General features: G+C 48.5%; 1 protein-coding gene across 1 annotated transcript in view; it reads right to left on the reverse strand.

The window, feature by feature from the left end:
* LOC128274249 (histone acetyltransferase KAT7) overlaps nucleotides 1-19,624 on the reverse strand; it is a 63,909-nt gene that overhangs the window by 39,779 nt on the left and 4,506 nt on the right. Inside the window, exon 5 of the mRNA XM_053012376.1 lies at nucleotides 6,195-6,288. Within this exon, the coding sequence (XP_052868336.1) occupies nucleotides 6,195-6,288 (94 nt within the window). The remainder of the gene's footprint in view (nucleotides 1-6,194; nucleotides 6,289-19,624) is intronic.

A 19,624-nucleotide genomic window follows, 5' to 3' on the forward strand; every position in this document is an offset into this window, starting at 1 on the left:
AACCGTTTTCCGACCGTCGCAACCGCGGCGATGCAACGCAAACCGCGAAGAAGATTGCCGAAGGCGCGCCCGCGCACCGCGATCGGATTTCCGTTTTCGGTTCCGCTGCTTTATCCGGGGCGCACTTCCCGGTGCGGCCGGGCCGGATGGATTCCACATACGATGGGCGGTTCAACGCCCGGTTTACATACGATCATTTGGCGGTTGTCGCACCGAAAAGGTCGAAATACTCGCTGCGGATCCGTCGCACACGACGACGTATGACGACGATAACGCCACCGAAGAGATTTGCAAGCTGCCAGGCGAGCGGATTGACCGAATGGAGCGCCCCACCCTGCACGGGGTTAGAAGACACATTAAGAATGAACTGGCGGTCGGTCGGTCGGTCAAAAATCCATTAGAGAGAGCTACTCGAAAGGAGCAAGTTTTGCATCTGACGTTCGGTTAATTGCCATCATCTGCATCTAAATCGAAATAAGGATTCAAGAGCGAAGCAAGAATTTATGTTGATTGTTGATACGTCTTGGTTGCTGACCACATATCGTTGAGCAAGCTTCGGTTAACAATTGAGCAAATAAACTGCTCGAAAGTGCTTGAGTCTCTCTTCGCCGCGCCATTTTGAGCAATGACACAAAAATCTAATTTAATCCAAATAAAAATCTGAAAACAAAAATAAAAACATATCCCTCTCTTTTCGTAACTAAATGACGGTAGTTGAAAACTTATACTAATCTGATAGTTACTGTATAAATGTGCATCAGGAGCGATTTGTTCAATTCCGTTATAGAAATTTCGATCAAAATTTCGGTTATGGAAATTTCGATTCGAATCAAAGATGTACCTCTGGTCACTAGTCAGTCATTGAAAAAACTTATGAAAGATGACGACCGAATTAGGAAGACCGGCACGCATGCTGTTAGGAGCTAATGGCATTAGAGGCATTAGACATCAACTATATGACAGTTTGAAGTTTTGGACAGGAACACAAATGTGCTTGGCCGAATGCAACTCAATCGAACCATTTTTGAAGCGACTTATTTCAAGCTCTTAAGAAATGGATTAAATATGAGAAAATGCCGCGCGATCGAGATCATGATCAAAGACAAATGATGTTTTACAAATGACTTATTTTGGTTATGTTGAATCTTTGGTGGGAATGGACAGGAATTGGTCAAGAACTGATGGAACGAAACCATCAAGCAGATGTCATCAGAATTTGACCACAGAAGTTGTGTTTCATCAATATAATACTCAATGATCATTTTTCACAAATAAATTAAAGAAAACCCCAACCCTAATTTGATAATGAAGCTACTCACAACATTACAGATGATCTATATATATATAAAATTCCCGTTCTGTCTGTATGTCTCAAGTAAACTCCAAAACTACTGGACCGATTGACTCGAAATTTGGTATACAGGGATTTTAGGGGCCGGGGAGTGTCGTTATCATGGTTAGAAACCCCTCACCCTCCTCTTTCTTTGCCCTCCCATACAACTAACTGTTAAAAACATCAATTACTCCACAAGTTATGAATCGAATTTCATCAAAACTTGCACAATGGTTGCTGGTCACCTGAGAAACCATGTGACGAAATTTGGTCCTTGCAGGATGAGGGGAAGGGGGGGTCCCCATACAACCCCAATCCTTAAAATACGTCCTAGGGCAATATGGGTATCGTTTCTTAGGTTTTGGTGGTCTGTAAATCGATTGATTTCCCTTAAAAGCCTTTTCCTTCCTTCTTCCATCAATCACCACCCCTCATTCCATGCATCTTGAAGTAGTGTGATGTTGGGGGGAACTGCATAGTATGCGTTTAGTTTTTGAAGAAGTTGAGAAAGAGTGGGAGAGAGAGGTAGAGAGAGAGAGAGAAAGAGATAGAGAGAGAGAGAGAAAGAAAGAGAGAGAGAGAGAGAGAGAGAGAGTGAGAGAGAGAGAGAGAGAGGGGGGAAGAGAGAGAGAGAGAGAGAGAGAGAGAGAGAGAGAGAGAAAGAGATGGATAGAGAGAGAGAGAGAGATAGCAACGGACTGCTACAGCCTTCTAGATTTCAATTAGGATCATATAGTAGAAAAAGTACATTTCACACCTTCCGGGAGAGGGGGCTCCCATACAAACATAACATAAACTTCAGCATAATTCGGGTTGTTTTCGAACAAATCGAACCAAATTCTGCAGGTGGGAGTTTTTGGGAAGAGGAAATGTTCTGGTGAATTTTTGAAACCCTTCGCCACTTTACAAAGGGTGGCTCCCATACAAAATTAGCGTAAATTGCAGCAAAATTCGAAAAGTGTTCAAACAATTTGAGTCAAATTTAGCTGGTGCGAGTTTTACCATGTATCCAACGGGAAGCGGGAAGGAAAGCCAATCGGATACATCACCGGGAAGCCCTATCATTCGGAACAGAGTAACGCGAGGAGGAAAGGGAAACTGAACAAATACGTCACCGGGAAGCCCGATCGTCTGAAAAGTAGAAGTAACGGGAAATGCAAAGGGAAGCTGATCGGATACGTCACCAGGAAGTCCGTCGAAACGTCGGATAATCGAGAAATGAGGATGAAATGAGGCGTGGCAACGCGCGCCGGGATCAGCTAGTTATAGATAATAATGGCCAATATGTGAGCCAATACATGATTTAGATTGAATTCTACTACAAAATATTTTTATCGAAAAATCTCAGAAAAACAATGTCCGAACAGTAAAAAACTTAAAAATCAATGTCCGAACTTAAAAATCAATGTCCGAACTTAAAAATCAATGTCCGAACAGTAAAAAAGAAGTAAAATTTCAAGCTTCTCTAATATAGTTTGAAACTGCTCGAAGTGGCGGTAGAAATGGTGTTTTGTCATACTTCTGCAAAACGGAAAAATGGGTAATTCCATACAAAATAGACATAAAATCAAAATACGCATCTCAGAACACGTGCCTTGAACGAACGATGGCCGCCACTTAGCTCCAACTTCTTCAGCTGATTTGTTCTAGAAAGAAAAAACTCGACGCACGGATAGGAAACACTCCCTATTACAGCTGTAATGTAGCGTCTGAATCTCGGCAGCCAGACAACACCCGCGGCCCGCTACGCCTATTTGGCGCTGCAGTTTCGATTGAATGGATTTGCCATTACCTGGCGGTCTGGGCGCTGGTCTACGGCCCGAGATATCTGAGCGGTCGCAGACGCTGGCGCTGATGCTCGCCGTGTTCGCGAAGAATTGCGTGCAGCCGTTTCCTGCACAGGGCAGAAGCAGCAGCATTTTATTGTTTTCCGACCAGCCTCCTCCCGACCCGGTCCCGGTGCCCGTTGGCCGGTGATGCTAAATGCGGTTCTTCTCTCTCTTTCTCGCCCCGTGCCCTCGCTAACCGTTCCGTCCCGTATCAATTTCGCAAACCGCAGCAATGCCGATAAATCATTAACATTGGCCCGAGCGGATACTGCACGCAATCAGGTGCATGCAAACGTAACCTGGCGCAGGCAAGAACCAGTTTTTACACCACCAAGAGCAACAACGGCTGACGGCCGAGCTCATCCGGCCGGCCATCTTTGGCCTCAAAGGCTCTTTGACGTCTCGCCGGGGACCCGCCGACAGCCGGCCGCCGACGCGAGACGCACGGCGGCAATTGATTGCGTTTTTCTCAATTCGAGCAGTTCTACATGCCGCTGCTAATTCGTTCTCGACTTCCTCCCACCCACCTGGGCACGGTGGGTGGCAGGTCAACGAACGCACGGCGGTTGGCGGCGCTGAGAGTGGGTTTTTAAATCGCCACTTGCCGCCCGTTCGCGAAAAACGCCCAACTCCCACTCCGGGGCGCAACGGTAAGGAACGGAACGGAATGGAATGGAACGGAACGGAACAGAACGGAATGATCTGCTCTCCGGAATGGTAATCATCGGAACTGCTCCCCGTTCGTCGGGCCGGGCCGGGAGGCTAATTGGAAACTTTTACGAGCATCAAATGGAGAATGTGAGAAGTGCTGCCGCTTGTTATGCCGCTTTTAAGCACATTAAACTCACTCAATTTAACATCGGGAATCGGGAAGATTTGCCAAATTCCCACCCGCGGTGGCGATTGATGGGATTTTTTCAACGTGCCAATTCTGGTTACCATTAACACGTGGTGCTTATCCGCTTAGTAACTTTGTTTGTCGTTTGTTTGACACTCAATGATATTAACCATTGTGAACTGATTAAAATAACTTATCACAAATAAAAATTCAAAGCTTTGTCATGATGGGTGAAATAACCCATAAGCTTTTTCGTTTAAGTTATGAAGAATAGCTGAAAAGGGTTCCGTAGTGAATTAGAGCGTAGAAATTCACATACTCTGTTCATTTGTCCACGAGTCGAGTGCTAATAACAACCTTCTTATGGGATATTCCGGAAGTTCAGCGTACCAGAGAATTATCGTCAAATCCTTTCGAGGTGTCTAGTACTAGTTAGGTTGCTGGTAGACTAACCACTCTTGCGTTTCCTATTGGTCTCACCAAATTATGGTGCTTCGAGTCACATAGTTTGCCTGAAGATTTCCGCGAGTCATAAAACCATGGCTGAGCCTCTACTAGTTAGCCCAATACAGCCCCATCCAATAAAGAGCCAAGAAATCTTTAAAATAAATTAAGAACTCATATAAAATACAGACAAATTACAATAGGTTGGTCGTTCCAAAGGATACTATTGTCTTAAGCCAATCTGGGATGAATGTTTGCTTCGTCCTGTAGCTAATAGAGAATTCAAAGTTCCACTTGATAAAACAAGAACAAAATCGTAGCCATAAACAACTTACTGGTTGTGATATTGTTATTAATTTAACTAAAAGTCCTTATTGTTTACCAAAATTAGAGTTTTACGAAGCGCAAATCTACAGCTTTCTGTTATTTTTGAAAAATTATATGTAATGCGATTACCGATCAATTCAATTACTATCCACTTTTAGCATTACAATAAGTCCAACTAAAAGTAACACACTATAACAACTACAGAGTTAAGAATAGAAATCTCAGTTTGTATTAATTTTCAGAGATTACTAACTGCTCTGCAAAGAACGATTGATTGACCGTTGGATTGGTTCGGCTCGGTTGGGCCAATCCGGTCCGAGTGACTCACAGGATATCACGGACGGTGCGCCGTACGAAACCTCCCGTCATGGCCCGAGGGTCCTGACCCGGCTACGCGCCTTACTTTTCCAATGAATAATGTCATAAGGAAGCGGCGAAAAAAAACGTTGCGAAATATAGCGCGTTACAACCCCTATATTCTCGTACGCGCCCCGACCCCGTGGGGCGGCCACAAACAAACAACAAATCCTTCCATTCCATCCCCAACGCTTTTGGCATACATTCTTACTTCCGCGATGTTTTACTTCGATAAGCCATGTTACATATGTATGGTAGTTGTTGTTTTCAACCCTTTTTAATCGGCAACCAAGTTTACCCGGAGGGTCGTTCACCTCGCGGCGCGCATGGCGGGGGTTCCGACGGGTTTGGAGTTGTGCGACACACACTGTATAATTAAAATGTTTCTATGTTTTATTAAAAAAAAAGGATATAAACAAACCACCAAAAATTAAGTTCAACAGATTGTGACGAGGAACGCTCGTAGAGCTCCTTTGCTTATGGCCGAACGCACCGGGATCCTTGAGATCCTTCAACGGTCGGTCGGCCGGTGTCGGAAAAAAGGAAAACCCCCGAATGGAACCCAATTCTGCTCGGGACACTAGTTTATGGCCACTTTTGGCCACTCGCTCACCCCCAGCCGGGTGGCATCTTATCGACCCCAAGTGATCGGAAAAAATATGACAATGAACCCCGCGTGGCCAGACGGCTAACCAGAAGACAGTATGGTTCGGGCGGCTAGAGAGGGTCACGGCACACGGACGCGCTGGGGCAGCAGTTGGGCACCCCCGAGGACAACCACCCGCCTCGGGCGCGGTCGGCTGTAGGTGTCCGAATGGCAAATGGTAAAAGTATGTAAATTTGCAAACATCGCCCCTTAGTGCCCCCCCACCGCCAACCTGGCCTGACTCTGCCCATTGACGCGCACGCCCCGAACGCCCTCCACGCCACGCCACATGCTGTCGTCGTCGTCGTCGTGGGGCCCATAGCCACCCGGTGCGTTGCTGGCGAAACATAAAACTAGCCTTGAACCGGCCGGCCGGCTGGCCCGGGGAGGTGGACAGGCAAGAGGTGTGCAGGTACTTACTAAAGTCGATCAGCAAACGTCCGTAACCCTTGCGCTGGTACGGTGGCAGGGTGAGAATGCACGAAACGTTGTAATTGAGGAACGAGTTTTTCTCCTGCGAACGAAAAAAAGAAAAGCAACAAGAACAAACGGGCCAAGATAAATAAAATTAAACATTAAGCTGTAACACTGTAATCTGTCCGATGGGCGACTGTTTAACATAATTTATACACATTTTATTAGCATAATAATTTTTCGAACGTATTGCAAAACGCCAACCGACCGGCCAAATGAGCCAAACGGACGCCGACGGACGGCGACCAGCGCCCCCCAAATTATGGATTAACCGAAGGACGGGCAGGGCGCAGGATAAACAGCGCCGACCGCGGGTGTGGTGTGATCGCAACATAAATGCTCCCTCTTTTTGTTGTTTTATGTTTTTCTAAAGTTGCTTTTAGTTTAAAAAAATTAGACTCCTTCTGGGAATAAACTTTCTCTCGAACACTGACTGAAATCTCGCACCAAAACATCAAATCAAATTAGTTTCAAATCAGAAATATTTCATCATTAAAAGAAATGGTTTGGTAGCATATTCGCATCACGCAACAGTTGTTTAACCCTCTTACGACCAAATTCTCGAATTGTAAATTTTATTCCTTCCAATACCTCTTGGGGAAGCTTTGTCCCACACTTTGGCGAAATTTTTAACAAAAAAAGGACGAAAAACGTTTTTTGTTTTGAAGAAAATACAACAGAGGTTGTTTGTAAGGTACTGTTCTTTGGCGCAGACTTATTTAATCATCGAAATTCAGCTTACATATTAGGTTGGGTAAAAAGAAAACCATTATTTTTGCGTGAGTTTCAAAACTGTATATAAGATTTTCCGATGGTCCGAATTATACACCAGTTTGTTGGAAAATTGGTTGCCTTTATAAAGTTAAAGATCCGTTTAAGAAATGGTTCTTTAACTTTGGAAAGAAGAAATGGAGAAAATTTTCACTCCGTTTGGCCAAAACTTTGCAGATGGAAATTCGATCCATCATGTTTTTGTGTCAATTGGTGTGGCACTCAAATATCGAGCTTCCTTCTAAATCCAGGCTCAAAACTGTTTGATGGTTGATCTTTAGCTCCTGGCCGATGCTCTTACTCTACAAAATTACTAAAATGCTGATCAACTTTGATCATTTCTGTGATTTTATCGACATTTTCGTTGACGGGTCCGCCTGGGACAGGAGTTGGAAACAATTTACTTTGGTTTAGTTAGTTCGTCGCTGTCCATCGTTCGGTGTAAAGCACGGCCCCGGCCCGGACCGGTACCATTTGTGCGCCATTTATCATCCCGTTTCACTTGAGTTTATCATTTACGGTCAGCTACATCTTAACACGTCGCTATCTGATTATCGGCGACCGATAAAGCCGTCCGACGGTGCTATGCGCAAAAACGGAAACGATGGCCCTACTAATGATACCGAAAAACATATGTTCCTGCCATGCCGTGGTCCCTCGGGCCCTCGGAGCGGAGCATAACACATGCACGTTGCCGCCGCCGCCGCCACCGCCCGAAGGCTGGCTGGAAAAACTCATTACACACGAGGCACACTGGAGGGCACCGCAGTTAAATCTTGCAAACCCGGGCACCCCGAAGATGTCCCGAACAATTTATGCTCAAATTATGAAATGCCAATTAATACGCAATGACGCACAGAAAGCCGGCACTGTCGCGCCAGAGGATGTGTCCCCCGGCTCGGTGATCGTCCGTCCGTCCCACTGGGCGATAGTGATCTTACAAACAAGAGTGTAAACAAATAAACTAGCTGTTATAATTAACTAAAAAAAAGCGGGCGACTCAACAACGGATTGGCCTCCGGATGGAAGGGGGAACCCGATGTGCGTTCGGTTCCGTCATCATAATTTTTTTTTTGCGTTTTAGCGTACGTTTATTATTTATTTTAATGTTACATACTTTTGGCCCTGTAACCCTCCCGGGCGTGGTTAGCGTATTCGGATGTGCCCCTGTTTTTTTTTTCTTTTCGGGGGGCAGTCGAGGTTCGTGGCGCTGGTAGCTTCACAGCACACGGCACCCTTTAATTTGCATTAAATTATGGTTTCCACTGACTCCACGACTGACGCTGGACGGAGCTGGCCGGCTGGCGCGGTGGATGGCACTTTTGCATGCAGCAGCAGCGAAGCTATGTATTCAGTGAGTCCCTTGGACGGTTCGAATGGAGTGGCTACCGTCTTAGGACGACGACATCGCCGAACAAAAAAAAAATTGGCCCCATCATAATCTTATCTAAAGCATCTGCGCACGGGCCCGAGAGAGCCGAAAGGTGCCAAAGATCCTCCGGCACCACCTCCGGAAAACGACACCCGCGGGACTCACTTGACCATTGCGAGTTTCGGGGAAAATATGAACTCATTCTGAATTCGGTGGCACGACGAAAAAAAAACCCACACTAAACCATCACCACCATCACCACGGGCAACATACAGCAGCAGTGGCCCCGGAAGGGTCGTCCACCGAATCCAACAGCTTCGCTGCTGTGTGCCGCTTTCCAGTGCTTGCCTTTTATTGTTGTTAATATATCTGATTCAATATATTTTGTTAATTGCGTCTCATAAAACCTGCTCAACCGCCCCGTAGGTACGAGGGGCTACGCTTCTGAGGCTTCCGAGGCTTCCGAGGCTCCCGAGGAGATCTCTATCAACTAGATTCAAATGGCTCGCAGGTAGCTGGACAGAACCCAAGAACTTCTTGCCCTGCTGCTGCTGCTGCTGTTGCATAAGTATTTGTTTTTCTTTTTGCTCTCATTTTCCACACGGAAGCCACAAAACCGTGCGATCTCTCGCTCTGCCAGAGGCTTCGGATTCCGGGCTGGGAGAGGAGAGGATATAATGATGAGCATCGAGAAACCGTGATGTCAATACTCCTAATAGCATGATACCCGACCATGCAATCCTGACCCAGAAGGCATCACCGGCGTGTTAATGATAACCATCGGACACACGGATAGGGTCGGTAGCCAACGAACGTCGGACATGGCAAAAACGCGGCCGCGGAACCCCATCAACCATGATGGGGCGCGCTCTTGGAATGGTGAGATGGTGTTAAAAAATTTTACCATTTTTTACCACACCGTAAACCTAAGCTGTTGACCTAAGAGTTAATTTAAGAAATGAAAAATAATAGTAATAAAGCGGAGTGGATGACCCAGATGCTCGGAGGCTCAAAATAAAGCGACATTAGCGAAAAGTGAATGGAGCTGACGGGAAAGAAAATAGAAGTTTGAAAAGGTAAAGTAAAAGGAAACGAACCAATCGGTTGTTCACTAACTATTCGAATCTTTGCTATCGAATAACTTAAACAGAGTTACTCAAAGTCGTAACGAATATAAATAAACCGAAAAAAACGGTCGTTTTCTGTCTTCTCGGTACCGATTGCATGTCCGATTCCCGCCGATAAATTTGGCTCCTATTATCACCTGCCGTTAAGCTTTAGTGTTCCTGATCAGACGCGGAAAGAGGCCAACGGAAAAAAACGAACCAACCACATACAATCAAACAGACAGCCAAAGTTCCGACACGGACTGTTTATTGAAACATGATCGTTGTTGACTCTAAACAAGCGCCGTATCGAAATTAAACCATCATTAACACTAATTATTCGGAACCGGCCTTTTTTGTTGTAATCCAACCGTTTCTATTCCCATCTGATTAGGGGACGGGGGACGATAGAATACCAATTAAATGCTTTTTTGGCTCCGTGTCACGCCTCCCACACACACACACACACACCACGGTGGTTTTGTTATTGAGACATATTTTTTTCGGTCTTGGGGTCTGCCACAATAAATAAAGATTACACGTGTTTCGCTACAAAACCAATACGGATCGCAGCACGCCGCCGCGGGAGAATCCGGAACCAAACGTTGACGGCCCGCGATCGCGTTTGCTTAAATTTTACGCTTCAAGATCGACTACAGGTGCCACGGAACATTAAGTCCGGTAATTTCCGGTGATATCTACTTCCCGCGATCCATCTCTTGAGCCTCCAGGCGCCACCGTCCCCCGCTTGGCCAACCCCCTTGCTCGCTCTGTGGCCGAGTTCGAACAACTCATTACGGACCAATCTGCTGGAGTAGTTCGATATGGAGAGCTACAGAAGTGCTACCCGATAGTGCCACCAGATAGGGCTACCCTTGCACAGTAGGACGGAATTGGGTCAGAAGTTGCTCCGGCAATCACTGCGAAAGTGAAGAAAGCCGTGGCTAAGGTACTAAGGACTTTAAGGACGACTACAGAACGGCTCATAATTTCAAACGTTCCAAACTATGATAAGAATACAATTCTGAATAGACATTCGGACTTTGCAACTATGTTATAGTCTTGAAATACATTAAACTATGGGTCTTCATATTTAACAGAAATTCGGCTAAATTCCTCGGAAATCCTTATGTTAGGGTTTCTTATAAACGTATGTAGACCGTGAATGTCTGAACAATGCCGTACGAAAGTGAAGAATAATTCACAGATTTACTTAGTTTATTTAGTTAGTTTTTTAATAATTTTTTAATAACTCTTCGACTTGTAACATTGTCAAAGCAAGCAAATTCAGCAACATAGTTGTTGAGTGTGAAGAACGTTTGCTTTTATTTCCAAAAATCTATTTTGGACGGAACAAAGTTCCGGGGTCAGCTAGGAGTAATCCGTATTCGCATTAGAATGGATAGTCACTAGATACGAGGATCAGAATTCTAGGCATCGTCGAAAGGCGTATCCAGAATGAGCCTCAGAACGCTCTTTTAGCCACATTTCAACATGAAACAATCCCACCGTGCCCCGGCAGAATACGAAGAAACGGAACTTGACAAAGTGGGGCTAACTGGCTGCGGCTAACCTTGCGCTAAGCCCCCAAATCCTTCGTGCAGTGGCAACAGCTTCACTGGCACCGCACACAACACACGACCCAGTAGTCACTGCTGCTGTACTGCCTTTCTGCCTTTCCATTTTCTTTCGCCGGCAAAGGAATCATTGACTCCGGTTTTAGAGGCGCCAAGAGGCCCTAGAGGCCCGGCTGGTGATGATGAGCATGAGAGGCGAAAAGGCCAACACCACCAGCAGGCCAACCGATAAGAGCCCAGCGAGAGAGAGCGAGAGGACGGGTAGGAAAACAGTTCACCTAATAGGTAATCCATACAAAATATGTGCTAATTTATGTACATTCATTTGGAGCATAGTGCGATTTGGAAACCGGCGGCCAACGGCGGCTTCAGCCGAGCAGCAACCGGCTCCGGCTCTCCACCGCCGCCGGCTGGCCAACGCCGGCCGGATCTGGTACCCACGGTCCCGCGCCTTGGGAACGAAGATGCCGCTGATACGATGTTCACGATCTAGCAGCGGCCCGCTAAGGAGAGCAAGTTCGCGGGTTTTAGCGCAAATATTCCCGCTCCCGCTGGCCACACTAGGAACCATTAACCAAAACCGCTCCCACCCCTCTCCCGGTCACGGTCGCGGGGCGGAGCAGGGCACCCACCGCCGTGCGGGGGTTACCTTTTTTTTCCTTTTTGCCCGGTGAAGGGGCCACATTTATGAATGAAACCCGGCGGCGCCCAGTTGAGATTCGAGTGGAAGGCACACGAAAAAAAACGAAAGAGAACGGTAACGCGGCCGATTGATGGCCGCGGGCAGCAGCAAGGCTTTTTTGCGCCGGCCCAAAAAAAAAAGCGGTAGCAAAGGGGGTAGTTAAAACCGGCCTCCAGAACCGCTCGAATGGCATCTGGAAATGGTCGGAAAATTAGGTACCTGGCGGAAAATATTAAAACTATCTGTTACGAGGGCGCGGGCTACCGGTTTGCGCGGTTTTGCGGTACGGTGGTCCCGCAATGGCCTATCACCGATACTACATGTGCTGTCGTGTGCAAATGACTTGTTTAGCCGAGAATGCGGAATAGAAGAAGGTAACTGCCTGGGGGGGAAAAACAGGCCGGAACCCTGCCGGAAATGTGACGTGAAGGTCCGTGGCGAAACATAACAAAGACAGTTCTTGACCTTGAAGCATAAATCGAAGAAATAAAGCATGTCAAAGATACAAGTTGCTCAAATTACTTGAGAAACAGTACTACAAAATATTGCATTTGACACTTTTTGAACACATTAGTCAAGCGACAGTTTTAAAACCTTCTATTGTTTGTAAAAACTTCTTCCTCTGTTTATTAACGGTTTGTTGTGGAATTTTTTTTAAATAGAACGCTTCGGCTTATTTAAAACAAATCTTTTACTTTCTTTTGGCATTCTTATTGTTAGGTTTTTTTAGTTTAAACGTTTGTTAGTATGCTTCAATATTTTCCATTGAAGTTATTGTAATTGTTTTTTTTTAATCTTAGAAGAACGGACTGAGCCGTATTTCTTATTGTAATTGTTATTGTTGTTGAACATAACTATTGTTTCTACCAGCAAGCCGTATCATTAAGCATTTTTAAAGTTCAAATATCTTTCGATATCCCAAAAAGATTCACTTTCGACAACAAACCAGGTTTTCGTTCTCTGAATAATTCATTCAAGAATTTGAGCATTTAATTTCAACATTGTTTTATCTATTTTAACAGTTCAATCAATCATTGTTTCTTTGGAATAAAACAATAATAGGCATGAAAACCGCTCCATGAAAATATTTGCAAACTCGACCTAAAGATATTTCCTAACCACACTAAATTATGGTGCTGTTCTCTATGCTATGCTCTATGCTCTCTTAATTATGGTATTCCGTTCTGAAACACTTAATTTCAGAAAGCAGCGAAAACCATAAAGTTAAACGAATTAGTTTTAAAAAGCCTAAACGATAACATATAAAATACCAAAAGACAATTGGCTTGTCAAATATGGCCTTAGATAGATTAGTTGTTTAAATAAAAAAGAATCAGTTACAAAAGTTAGTTATTTTTGGGTGAGATCACACCTCTTCCGATTCCTTACGGTACAATACTCCCAAGATGATGCAATAAGAGCGAAATGCGGGATGATTTACCGAAATGATTAACGAACGATGCAGCGCACGGTTCTTGATGGTGGTGGGCAACGGGCGAGTAAGTGAATGTTTCGCGCTGCTGCGGAAAATATACGCCCATAAATCCAACTTTCCACCCAAACTCGAAATCATTTGCATTCAATTCAAAGTGCAACCGCGCCAAAGAAATGCATCAACCAAGAAACAGGACGGAACAGGGAGAGGACCACAAAAAGTCCCGGCGTATGATTTAAGCAAACAATCTCCAAAGCTGATTACATGCTGCAAATCGCGTACGCTTCAAAGCGCTGGAGCAAACATAACTTCATAACTGACCGTCGTGAGTTCCAAAGACGCCTGCTCGAGCCTCGGAACGGCCACAAGTGAAACACCGACCGGACACCAGGAAAGCCCAGAGCGTTGTCAGGTTAATTATGAGTTGAAAATTTATTTGCCCTTTATTGTTGGGTAGGTACGCTTTGCATAACATTTTCGAGCACATTAATCGTATTTTTCCTGCCTTGGTGACAGCGCCGAACGGAGGCCGCGCCAACCACCACCACTGACCACTGGTGGGGCTCCTCGTTCGGCTGCTTGCGGGCCGCCGCCGCAATCGTGGTTCGGGCTTTAATAATGTCCACATTACTTTGGATTTTTCATTCGCCACTTTGGTTTTTTTTCCTCGAACCCCAAGAGAAAGAAAAGGCGTGAAATTATTCATTAGGCCGCGTACTGAACCGCGCAGCGAGTAGGTAGCTGACAAGTTTCGAGCTAAACGACAAATTGAGTGCAATAAATCTTCTTCAGCGTTTTCGCGGTTAGTGTTTTATTGTACGGTTTTCTTGTTTAAAGATTTATAAGAAAAACCACGGCGACGGGTGCGAAGTAAGGCCAAACATGTCTTTTATGTCTCAACCACGCGCTCCGGTTCGGTCGATCGGTCCGGGGCCGTGTGCCGGACAAAAAACCCCAATAAATTATCACCAAATCAGGAGCGAACGGACCGTGCGTAGGTGAGGCGAAGGCGAAGGCCCTCTCGCGGTCACACCATTTTGCTTGTAAATGTACTTTCACAAAAATTAATCTCGCGGCCTTTTTGCTCATTACTGAGTAAGGGCAGCCAACAACCAACCCAGGACGTCGGTGAGGTCAACTTCGAAGATACCCGTCAAAGCAGTCCCCAGAAGGGGACTTTTATTTCATTCGGCTAAAATATTACCAGCAGACCTTGGCAGAGGAAAAAAACAATTCTCTTATCTTAAATCCTGCACGCGACTTTGCAAACTTCGTTCCGCCCAATGTAACTGATGGTTGTAAAAAAAACAAACGTTAGTTAGAAACAACACTGTTACTGTTTAACATCAAGCTTGGTGCGCCCTCTGTTGGTGGGTTTGATCAATCAACAAATCTAACCATCCAACTGACTTTTATGCTAAATTTTATCAGATTCGTAAGGTGTCCATTGATCAGGCAGGGCAGAATCAGGATTAGGATACAATATTTAAACCTGTTTGCTTGTTGGACGAGTTTCTGACTTTACTAAACTCATGCACCAAGCGCGATAAAGTTTCGAGTGGTTGCCACGCGACGCAACGCCTGGTACCACGTTAAATTTACATTAGACAACTAGCCTCTCCAGAGTCCTTTGCCGTTGCCATTAGCGACCGGTGCAAATAGTCACGGCCAAAACTGCATAGCCCGAACCTGAACCCGAGGCAGTGGACGCATCGCGGTGTGTGGCTCTCCGACACTCCGACTGACAGTGATTTTCGCACCATCACCATCTATTGCTTCACTAAACACCGTTCAAAACTGCCCAAACCCAGGGGCTGACACAAAGCTGACACACCGCAGCAACAAAGAACCACACACCCCACCAATCCAGGATGAGGACGGTGAGGTGCTCGTTGTTGTTGTTGCAGCGCTCCAAAACAGGCGCACCTCCCCCAGGCGCACATCAATCAGATAATTGGTATTAAAATGAGTTGTGACAAAAAAGTAAGGGCGACCCCGACTGAGGAAGGTTGAGGTGGTCTAGCTGCACGCAACAATAACTTTACCAACTTCGATTCCTTACCACCCCGAGGTAGGATTCTAGAGTCTGGAAACGAATTAAGCGTGCAGCGTACGCATCCGGCTCCCGTTCTCTCTCGCTCTCCCTCTAACGGGTTCCAATCAGCCCCGAACGCCCAGACCGGATCGGACGCAACACACAAAGGATCAGACGCCCCGCTAGCGGAACCGCGTGACGCGCGGGTCCAGACACCCCAGCGAACGCGGAGGCCAAACTCCGCGCGTCGTACGCGGACGAGCTAAAGTGAATCAAGAAATAATAAAAAATATAACTGTTGTACACCACACCACACACTCCCGAAAACTTCCCGGTCCGGAGTCGCGGAAACATAAACTCGCACAATGGCGGACCTGGCCGGGGGCTGGCGCAAGGAATCGGTCGGTGCGCGGCATCAAATTTTATTATCCAGCTTCCTATTCCCGGACTGCCTTCTCGGGTTACTCACACCCCACACTGTCTGGTCCCATCCCCGCGGTCCCGGTCCCGGTCTCCTGGCCTCGCTCTCCCGCGTCTAGCGCTGCCCGTGTGTGTAAGTGCGCAGCGCCAGCCCGGCAATCCTGGGCCGATATTCTGCGGCGTTCCCGGGAGCATCATCTCCCGGGATGCGTTTCCGTTCAGGGCGCCCGTGAAATGCCGGCCGGGCCCGGGGACGCGGACTCCTACGCAGACGACGCGGACATGCATTCATCTTTTGTCGTACGCCGCGCGCGCGGAACCTTGGCAACATCCGGCAACTCACCCGGCACCCTACGCGATCCGCATATTATCAACCGTTTATTAAATATATACATATTAAACACGCTAGCGGCCCCCGGAACCCTGGTCTGCGTCACTAGACGCGGAAACCGGCCCCCCCCACCCCCGACATATCCTCCGGGCCGGTTCCGGGAGGGGGCTCGACTTTGGCTCCGGAGTTTGGTGCACCGGAGTGGCCGGAGTGCCGCTGACGGATGGCCCGAAACGCACGCCACGCCCGAGAGGACGCGACACCGGCAGCCGTTCGCCCCGGCGGTGATGGACGCGTCTCGCGCGTCCCGGACAAAAAAGAAAGGGCAATGACCGAATTTCGCCCAACCAAAGGCCACTCTCTACGGTACGGCAACAGCCATTCGCGCCGGCTGCCAGGGTCTCGTTGACCTTCCCCATGGTCGTTGGTTTGGCGGCACTCCATTTACTACGCACCCCCCGCGCCACTCAGCCTCGTAGTACAACGGCCACAAACACCACAACAACGGCCAGAGCGATCCCGACCGGCCGGATGTGGTTGTAGAGAGCCGAGAACGCGCCCGGATCCAGATGCTGAATGGGGTTCGCTCCACTACGGAAGCATCCCCAGCCAGGCTGGGGAAGTGACCGGTTCCGGCGCGCTACGTGCTCCATATTCGCAGACACACACAGACCGAGACGGACCACCAACACCTCGGAGTTTCGAGAGAGAGTTTTACGGTGGAATCGGGATAACACGGCCAGCAGAGAGACAGACAGAAAGAGAGAGTCTGTAGACGATGACGCTGCTAGATGAGTCCCGCTGACGCTTATATACTCGCGTGGCCTCGCGTAGTAACTGCAGTCGCCGTGTGCGTGTGTGTTCCGGCCCTTCGAAGGACGAGAGGCGATGCCGTCATCAGCGCACCCAGACAACCAACACCAACTATACCGGGACGCAGATTCCCAAATCCTACGGACCGCGCGACCGGGACGCGTGCTGGAGTTACTTGGCGTTGCAGCAGTGTTGATGTTGCTGTTGTTGAGCTTCTCTCGCTCGCGCCCGTGCCACTGGGTGCCGGGTGCCGGTCTGATGCGGCAACAGGGCTCGCGCGTACTCGTCCTTCACCTTCACCCAGTCAGGGACACACCAGACGGACGGAGCAACATCCAAAGCGCCCAACGCGTGGGGAGAGTCCGTGTCCTTCCTCGATTTACTCTCTTTCGTACTATTTCGGGCTCTCTCTGTCTCCGGCCGGCGGCGGCGGCGGAGTGCTTCCAGCTGGTATGGGTCGTCCTTGTGTAGAGTACTGATCTTTCTCGTCTCTCTCTCTCTGTCTCTCTGGCCGTCTCTGGTAGCCGCGACGCACGACGGAGGGCGCAGACCTACGGTGAAGAGTGAAGTGAAGAAAAAACAAAGCCAGACGCCAGACGCGCCGCCAGAAGCGGCGGATGAATCTGGCGGACTGGCGGCGGACGGGCATTTATGTATACAATGCCCTCGACATACTTCCACCACCCGGACACGGACCCGGACGGACGGACAGCATCTCGCGACGACGACGGCGGTGAACACCCCTCGGTGGTAGCATCCCAGCGTCCCCCCCGTGTCTCCCGGGCGACCCCCTCTGGCCTGTCTGTGGCTGATGCTCTGCCGCGGCACCCTACACTCTCTCTCTCTCTCTCGCTCTAGCTGCTGCCTAAAACCACTTCGTTATCCTGGCGTGCGCGCGTCCTTGCAAATCGAAAACCAGTTCCGACCACCGCACCAAACACATACCGAAACAACCGGAACCGGCAGCGGCAGCAGCAGCCGAGAGAGAGAGGGTTGGTTGTGCGTCTAGCGCGTTTGGGGTCATTGAAATTTTGATTGCATCGTTTGCAACAGTCGGCCAGCCGCCGCCGGCGGGAACCCCGCCAGGTGAACCACCCGGCGGCCGAGACGGGCGACCGAGAAGCGCAAGAGAGAAAAAGGATAATTCGCGGATTCTAATGTGCGAAAATAAATGCCAAACAGAGACGCCGAGGGGGCGCACCGAAGGGGGAACCCCTCGGTGATCCCGGGCCAGGGGGATGAATAATAAAATCGATGAGCAATTTTTGTGACATTCTATTTTATTTATATTGTCAATACGGAGAGTGACTACGTGACCAGAGACAGAGAGACAGAGAGGGAGAGAGACGCTGGTTTTGCGTCCTTGCGCGGCGTTTCCTTCGGGGAACCAATCGCGGTCCCGGTCCCCCTGAATGGTGGTTGTAAATTTTCAAAATCTCACCCACCCGCCACCCTCTGACCCACCCGTTGTTAGTATTAACGCTGCGGTGAGACGACGTCACCGTCTGTCCCCGGTACCGGCTGATCGAATAACTTTTAAATCTCTCCGACCAACGGGCTGTGTGTTTGTGTGTGTGGGTGAGAGCGTCTAGACAGGCCAGAACCCCCGGTTCCCGCACCGGCCCAGCCAGACAGCGAGAGCGGGAGGGTCGCAAAAGTTAACCCCAGACGTCTGGCTGCGGTCAACGATGACGACGACGACCGACGCAGACGGAGTTACTGCTGCAGAAAAACCACGCCGCCCGGCAGGATGCTGCCGGCCCGAAGCCAGGGAGTCCCTAACCAGGTACACGCTGTCCCCGGTACGCTGAGTTCTGGGCTCGCCAAACCACCCGGCGCACCCCCCGCTCACCGTCAGGACTTTCGATCTCGTCGTTCCGGATCGTAGTTCGAAAGTTCATTGACCAATTCATTGCACACGCTTGGCGTACGATGCCCCGACACAGCGGGCACACAAACACCCATACACCACCCGGATCCCCGGAGGCAGGACGATGCATCCCGTTCTGGGATGGCTACGTCATAGTGCCTCAACACTCACACACACCCAGACAAACAGCCCTCAGAAGAAGCCTGCGGAAGGTGGCTCCGAACACTGCGGTGGCTATGCACTTCCGGGAAGGCCGGTGGCCCTATGCCGCTGCGCAATAACAGACACACACACAGAACAAGGAGCGCTCGGTGGATGCTGTGGAAAACTGGTCAACCACCGCAACGGCCAAGGCAACGGCAACGGCGAAGGGCCGCACGGTGGAGACGCCTGGTTGAACGTACGCCAAACGGTTGCACAACGCCCTTCTGCACAAATAAAGGTGTGGTGTGTAGAAGACGGTCGCCGCCCCACCGCACCGGTCTGAGGGCGTCGAATAAATCGTCGAAGTTTTTCGCATTTTTTAGCGGAAAAACCTTTGCCCCGTCGTACGTTGAACTGCCGCCGAAAGTCCGAGCATCGAGGCATTTCAAATTTTCAAGGAACTCTTTCGCGGAGTCCTCTGCCTGCATTACGAGACACAAAGTGTTGAGCCTAAAATAAACACCGAGATTCGTTTAATGCAAACGGTCTCGTTGGGTAAACAAACATCCACATCCACGCGACGGAGTCTCCAGCCGTCCTCGGCCTCGGCGCCCCCTAGCCCAGGATCACATCAAATCAAATCATAATAATTGTCCTTGGAGAAGTACTTGAAGTACTCGAAACGGTGCAATAAAAGGGCCCACTCATCGCTCTAGAGCACGGCCACTCGTTAGGGACCGCGATGCTTTGAGCGAAGTGAGCAAGAGACAGGGCATGGAAAATTGGAAAATTTCAAACCAATTTCAATGCCCATAATCGC

The sequence above is a fragment of the Anopheles cruzii genome, chromosome 3 (assembly GCF_943734635.1).
Source record: "Anopheles cruzii chromosome 3, idAnoCruzAS_RS32_06, whole genome shotgun sequence".
In the NCBI taxonomy this organism is placed as follows: Eukaryota; Metazoa; Arthropoda; class Insecta; order Diptera; family Culicidae; genus Anopheles; species Anopheles cruzii.